Source organism: Pteropus vampyrus, unplaced genomic scaffold (assembly GCF_000151845.1).
Source record: "Pteropus vampyrus isolate Shadow unplaced genomic scaffold, Pvam_2.0 Scaffold52, whole genome shotgun sequence".
Taxonomy (NCBI): domain Eukaryota; kingdom Metazoa; phylum Chordata; class Mammalia; order Chiroptera; family Pteropodidae; genus Pteropus; species Pteropus vampyrus.
The window spans coordinates 384214-391476 of record NW_011888833.1 but is presented as its reverse complement, the minus strand read 5'-3'; the positions used below and the strand labels follow the sequence as shown (position 1 = coordinate 391476).

General features: G+C 47.0%; 1 protein-coding gene across 6 annotated transcripts in view; it reads left to right on the top strand.

The window, feature by feature from the left end:
* USPL1 (ubiquitin specific peptidase like 1) overlaps nt 1-6854 on the top strand; it is a 29475-nt gene extending 22621 nt beyond the window's left edge. For all 6 annotated transcript variants that reach the window (XM_023530678.1, XM_011360195.2, XM_023530680.1 and 3 more), the window contains 2 exons: nt 1699-1856; nt 3676-6854. In XM_023530678.1, coding sequence (XP_023386446.1) covers nt 1699-1856; nt 3676-5588 — 2071 coding nt within the window. In that variant the 3' untranslated portion in view covers nt 5589-6854. The remainder of the gene's footprint in view (nt 1-1698; nt 1857-3675) is intronic.
* Nucleotides 6855-7263: the final 409 nt, after the last annotated feature.

Here is a 7263-nt window from a genome sequence, read left to right as displayed (position 1 = left end):
TCTTGGTTCCAGCTTCCTAGACCATCCCATTCAGTGTTCTTACGGTTCAGTCAGAACCTGACTTACTGTCCTCAGCTCTGAGCATCATCTTTGACGCTCCAGGCATGGCGGGTAGGGAGCAGCCTGAGAATAAAAATCTGCTGCCAGGGGTAAACTCCTTCCCTCACCTGAGAGGCTGGAAATGAGACAAGCTGAAATTATAGGTAGGAGAATACTGTGACTTTTAGGCAGCACTAGAATCTAGGGGACCCAGGGGGGAAATAAACTAGATAAGGAAGAGGAGGAGGCACGTGCTTTATTTTATTTGCTCTAAGATGCCATCATTTATAAGTTGTACCAGTTTCTAAATATGCCATTAAGAAATGCTGCCTATTTAACATTCCCACGTGTAAACTCACACAAAGGAGGCAGGAAACTGCGGGGCTGTATCGTCTGGACCAGCAGGAGATGCTGTAGTAACCAGCCTCAGAAGACGTCACAAAAAGATGTCATATGAGGCCAGGAGAACTAAATATTAGCACTTAAGGGGTCAGGCAGGTGCCCACTGCCTGCTTTTCCAGCCGTGAGGATGCATCTTTGGTTTCACTATGGCTCCTGGATGCAAAGGCGCAGTGTTCACATTTCAACGTATTTGAAATGGGACTACAATTGGGACTAAAAATTGATGGCCTGGTATAGTTTAATTGGCAGTATTCTTTCATGGTGGTGCATTTTACAGTCAGTGGCATCTCAGATTGACGCAACAGGTATGATACAAACCAACAGGAGCTGAGCGTTACAGACGCTTTGCAGGACTTTTTATTCGTAGGGACTTATATTTTGAAGGCTTGATTATTCTCTAACAGAACGATTGACAACGGATAATTTACAGATTATCCTTGTCAGTCTGAATAATCTGCATTTTGGACATCGATTCAGGTTCATTTTCAGCTGAATAAATTTAGATAAGCTAAGTAAGTTTTGACAGCTGTTTAAATATTGGGAAGAGAGATAGTCAACATTTTTCTTAAATCCTGAGCGCTCTGTTAAATTTAGATACTTGAGGCTCATCTTTGGGTTCTATTTTCTGGTTTGGCATGTTAGTGTAATGACATATTTTTGAAATGAGGGATGTCCTGAAGTTTATAGTAAATCAATTAGTATGTTTTATTTTCTTCTCTAGTTAGTTCAAATTAAGCTTTTCCTAAACAGAAATTCTAATTTGATGGCCATCTTTACTTTGTGAGATAGTAAAAATTGGCCAAATTATTAGCATTGTTGGGGTTTTTTAAATGTTTATTTGACATTTTAGGCTTGTGACTTTGTTTCACATGTTACCTGTCCCCATAACAAAAGCGCTTCGTTTGGGCACTTGATGCCAAAGGAAATTCTTACGTGTCTGGCTTGTTCCTTTGATTCTACAAAGTAGTTAAGAGACCTGCTTTAAGCCGAAGCAGCTCCGCAACGATTTTTAATAGTCTGCGTTGGAGCCTTGTTGCGTGGCGGCTCCCACCTGTCAGGGCCGCCCCGTCCGAGACAGGATCCGTGTGCGTGCATCGTAGTTCTACGTTCCTGACTAAGGCGCACATCTGGGGTGCTCGAGAAAACGAGCAGTTAGCCTCGAAAGCGCCGTGTGCGACTCGCCCGCTGCAGACTATCTTTCATTTCTCCGGCCAGGTGGCCTGACGTTTGCCTGTCTTGTCTCCCTGTGCCCCACAGACTGTCCCCCGTGTTCATGCTGCACTTCGTGGAAGGCCTGCCGCACAGCACCTTGCAGCACTACGTGTTCCGTTTCGAGGGCGCTGCGTACCACGTCACCGCCGTGATTCAGTACCAAGCAAATAATCACTTTATAACGTGGATTTTAGATGCCGATGGTAAGTGTCAAACGTTTCCTTTTGTGATTGTAGGTGTAGAGACTGAACACCAGTTTGCTCATTTGTTCAAAGACGAGCTTCGCCTTCTCCGTCTTCTTGCCCTTGCCTTCAATTCTTTGCCCTCTCCTCCGCCTGTCGCTGTGGTTTAGAACCACTTCCGACTTTTTTCTTTGCTTATGTCAGCATATTTATATTTCTTATGTATGCTTATAGTTTTTTATACAAATAGTAAAATCATACATCACTAGTGGTTTATAGTTTGCTTTTTTCCACTTAATATCGTTGCTTTATATGAGTAATACATGTTTAGTATAGAAAAATGAATGGTGGCAATTTTGATTTTTTAGGTCTGTAACCTTGTATTTCTCTTAAAAAGAGTGCATGAAACTAATGGTTTTTAATTGAGGAAAAAAAAAACAAGTTTTGCTTAGTTGCAGTTGTTAGTAACGTAAATAAAAGTAAACATCTGTTTCTGAGACGATTAGACATTACAGACTGTGTGGCCTTCTCTCAGTGTGAAACAGCGTCTGAACTCCTGGCTCACTAACAGCTCCAGTGAAGCCAAAGCCTCTATCTGAATAAACTTTTCAATAGAAGGTTAAATAGTATAGCTCATGAATTCTGCTAATTTTTTCCCTTCCACTTATTTAATACTGTTTACTATCGGGTTTGTTTCACTCACAGCTTTTGCTTTGTCTTAGACGACATGGCCTCATCCTCTTAAAGTGTCATGTCAGGCTGTTGGTACGGGGTCACTTTGATATTTTTTTATTTTTCTCTTTTTTATTGTTTGGATTTTTCATGTTTGATATTTCCCTCCTAGGGATGGTTTGAATTGATGACACAATAATGAGTTATAAAAGCGCTTTGCAAACTGAAACTCATGTTAGCAATATAATTATTACCTTAAACTTCTAATCCTTCTTCAGAATTTCGGAGGAAGTGATTCTCAATAACAAACTAAAAAACCAACTTATTATAATTTTTTACTGCATTCTAGAGCATAAAAAACCCTCTTCAGGCAGTAGAGGTGAGACGGTTTGCAACCGTGGCAGCGCAGGAAAGTCACAGCTTATAAAAAGTGTCCTGGTTCTCCCCCAGACCGATGGCCTAGCTCTCGTGGGGTCCGAATATTCATTGGGTGACTCCAGTGCACACGTGGCAGAGAACCACTGACCACCCAGTTTCAGTGGGCACGGAGTCAGCAGCGGTGGGTGGTGAGGGTGCATCCCCACGAACTCGGCGGGTGGCTTCGTTCGTGGTTTTGCGTGTGGAGAGGGGGTTAACCTCTTTCCTTGCCATTCCCCATCTCATTCCCACTGACAAATGAGAAAACTGAGGCTCAGGGGAAAAAAGCAGACACTGAAATACCTAAGCTTTTTTTTTTTTAACCAAAAAAAGAAGAAAAGAATTGAAACAAATGTTGGTACTTGAAGTAACAGCTTCATTGATCTTGAAAAGTCATATGCATGGGAAAAAATCTATTTTCTGATATTGTTGGAAAAGTCAGATGATACCATATTCTAAGTCCCAGAGGTTAAATCTTCCTTTGTCTTGATTTTTGTGGGTATTTTAGGAAAGGTTAAAAACGACCTCTGTTTTCCAAATTCCTGGATGTTTGTACATAACTTTGTTATCCAAATAAGGACTTAGACACTTGTCAGAGGAAAATGACAATAAAAGGATGTGGCCATGTCTTCTGGCGTTCTCCCGTGGTGGATGGTCCATGATGCAGCAGTCAGAATGGCCAGAAGGGAGCGTGCCTGGGATGGTGGTTTCGAATGTCTCACCGCTTTCCATTTCCCTCCTCATCCCCCAGGAAGCTGGCTGGAGTGCGACGACTTAAAAGGCCTGTGTTCCGAAAGGCATGAGAAATTGGAAGTTCCTGCTCCAGAGATCCACATTGTCATCTGGGAAAGGAAAACATCCCGCATGACAGAGCCAGCAGCCGCCTGTCTTCCGCTGCAGAAGACTGACGATGGGCGTGCTTCCGGTCCCGGCACCGGGGACCTGGGGTCCCCAGCATCGTGTTCCGTCAGTGGTGCCGCCTCGGCCGGCACGACCTCAGCAAGTCACCCCACAGGCGTGTCCGTCGCTTCTGACACTCTCTCGCAGGACGAAGCTGTCACTCACGGGCATCGTCTGCTTGCCGATCCAGGAGGTGTGATTGACAGTCAGATTTTACCTTTGGCACTTGAAGAAATCCAGGTTAACTCTAAGGGTTTCCTATTAGAAAATGGACCCGTGGCGGGAAATGAAGTTGCCAGAACAGACGCTGCACAGTCCCAGGAGTCACTGATGGCTTCTGTCGTGTCAGCTCCACGTAAGGAAAAGCTTTCCCAAGACCAGTTTGCGGATTCAAGCTTTCCGTCTCGGACTGTGAATGCAAATACGCAGTCAACACAGCGGAATACGGAGGGCATGGTCGTCGCCACCGCTGTGACTGACACTCGTGCTGCTGACCCCACACAGGGGGTGAAGTCAGCACACGTGGAGGGGGCAGTTGCCCCAGAAAAGTCTGTTCCTTTCAAACAACTCCTTTCACCAGAAACTGAGAAATTAAAACCAGAACGATGCGTTACACTTGAGATAGGCAATTTGAAGAAAAAAGAAACTTCTTTGAAGAAAAAAAAAACTTTAGCGTTTTCTCAAATGGCCAAGCCCGTCCCGGACCCACCTCTGGAAGCAGCTCGGAAGAAACCGTTCGTGGGAAGCTGGGTCCAGGGCTTACTAAGCAAGGGCGCCTCTTTTATGCCGCCATGCGTTTCAGCTCACAGCAGGAGCGCCGTAGCCGACCTGCAGCCTTCGGTGAAGGGGGCCAGTAATTTTGGCGGCTTTAAAACTAAAGGTAAAAGGCAGAAGGCTAACCAGGCATCCAGGCGAGCCCGTGGGTGTGCGAGCAAGCCGCCTCCGGCCAGCGGCCCTCCGGCCAGTCCCCCGTGGCCTGGCGGCGCGGCCTTGCCACATGCCGTCGTCAGCACCAGCCCGCGAGTCGTGGCGAGGTGTGACAACGCCTCCCTCGGAGCTCCCCTCGGCCACGGCTCTCGCGGAGGTGACATTGACGTTTCTTCCACAAACCCCGGAGACTCCGTTGAAGGTCAGATTCATAAACTTCGTCTAAAACTTCTTAAGAAACTTAAGGCAAAAAAGAAGAAGTTAGCTGCTCTTATGTCTTCACCCCAGAACGGAAAGCTTCCAGGTGAAAATGTAGAGCACGTGTCCCATTGTGGGTCTCCGAATGACGGTGAGTCGATCGAAGACTTGTTAAAAGAACTGCAGTATCAGATCGACCTTGCTGATAATAAATGTGGGGGCGCCACCGTCCCCGGCGTTGCCCCATACGGCACTCAAGCTCACGAAGACATCTTAGCGGAGCTGCTGTCCCCGGCAGCCGTCTCCGCGGTGCTGTCGGAGCACGGCGAGGCCGACCTCCGGTACCTGGAGGTGGGCGAGAACCGCGTCCCAGCCCCGGTGCCCAGTGAGCTAAGCAGCGTTCCCCGCCACGCACGCCTGGGACAGGACCACGATTCCGGCAGCCCCGCCAAGGACAACCAGTGCGGGGTCCAGCCAGCCCCACTGACAGGCCACGCCTGCGGCAGAACCCCAAGCTGGGAGAGCCCCGTGAAGCCTGACGTCTTCGATGACTTGTTTTCCACTTCGGCACTAAACTCCTTAGCACACGACACGTTAGACTTACCTTATTTTGATGAGTATCTGTTCGAGACTTGCTGAACCGTCATTAACGCCTTCGTTTGGTATTTATTTCTGTCTCGGAGAGGTGTGCCATGTGTTTAGGTGGTGGGTGTTCCCTGGCCTTGTCATGAGCGACACGTAGCTGGTCGAGGGTTTACCTTCGGTTCCGCCCATAAAGCATGTGATCTAAAACGAGAATGTGTTCTTGCTGTCTTCATTTTGTACTCGTAGGACAAGAAGGATTTCGGAATGTTAAAAAGGGGAAAGTAAGAGCGTCGGAGACCTTGCCTGCTAGCATGTCAGCAGTTTGTCTCAGATACACTCAGAAATTCTCAGAAGAAGATGAAAAGTAGTGTCTAGTTTCTGGCAGTTTGTATAGTTTGGGTACATTGCGTCGTATGGTTTCCATGCTCGGGGAAAAACACTCATTTATACACAGTGCGTGGTATATGACTGTGACTGTCCCCCTGAAGACCTGTGGCCTCTGAGAGCCCAGACCTGGCCCTTGCACCGGCCAAGTGCTGCGAGATGGAGCTTGCCCCACACAGCCTCCTCCGCCCTCTCTCCTGACAAACGGTGGCAGGAAACCTTGTTACCGGAACTGATAAGTGATGGTAAATGATCAGTACACTCTCTATAACAGGAGAAAGTCATCTATTTTTGTGTCGATGTGCAGAGACTTTATCATAAATATCTGTGTCCCCGAGGCATGCATTTCTATAACCGAAGTGGGGCGCCATCGAACAGCTCTGTTTTGGAAGAACATAACAACCGGTGCTTATGAGGCTTGCCGTGTGTTAGGTTCTGTCATAAACGAAACGTTAACTCAGTTAAACCTCAACACTCCTGTAAGCGAAGTGCTTTTACCACGTTCAGCAGAGCTGGCAAGGCGTAGGGCTGCGCTGGAGAAGCGTGGTTCCCGCGGCAGTTACAAGAGCTGAACTTGGCAAGATGTGTTCGCCTCTCAAGCTTTCTCTAAAGTTTGGGTGCCCCGCAGCACCCCTGCTCAGTGCCGAGTGGCAGCCGTCGTCACCAAGGTTCAAGGGTGGCAGTCTTGGGTGGAGGACTTTGCCAGGGACGAAGTACTTTATAATCGATTTGTCAAATTCACTCCTAAACCTCCCGCTCCCTTTTTTTTTCTGATTACGGAAGTAGCGCATGTTTATAAGGAAAGACTGAGGAAGACAGAAACACCAAGAAGGTTTGGGATCATCCATCTTTACACTTGGTGGTGATAATTCCTGAAAACGTTTTTATATCTTTATGCACATGGATCATAAGAAATAAAAGTGGGATTCTATCGTACCTGTTTGATCTGTTTTTACCTAATGTTTAATGAGCATTTTTCATCTTACAGTTTTTGACAGCTTTTGGGTAGTCACATAATATTACACGGTACCCGTCGTCTCCCCAGTCCTTTTGGTGGTTGGGGTGATTTGTCGTATTTTGTGATCGTTGACTGCGTTGCAGCAGTTATGATTGTTGATAAGTTTGTGCGCAGATTCAGGTCTTTCTGGGAGTGGAACGGGGTCCAAGGACACGCACTGTTAAAAAGCCTTGCCGGCTGCGCTTGGCTTCCCCGAGCCCTCACCGGACTTGGTTGTGGCATCGTGGGTCAGGAAGCCCTTGGCTGTTTAAATTTCCTTGATTGCCAGTGAGGTCAAGTATTTTCTGACTTTGTTGGTCAGTCGAGTTTCTCTGAGGAAGCGCTAAT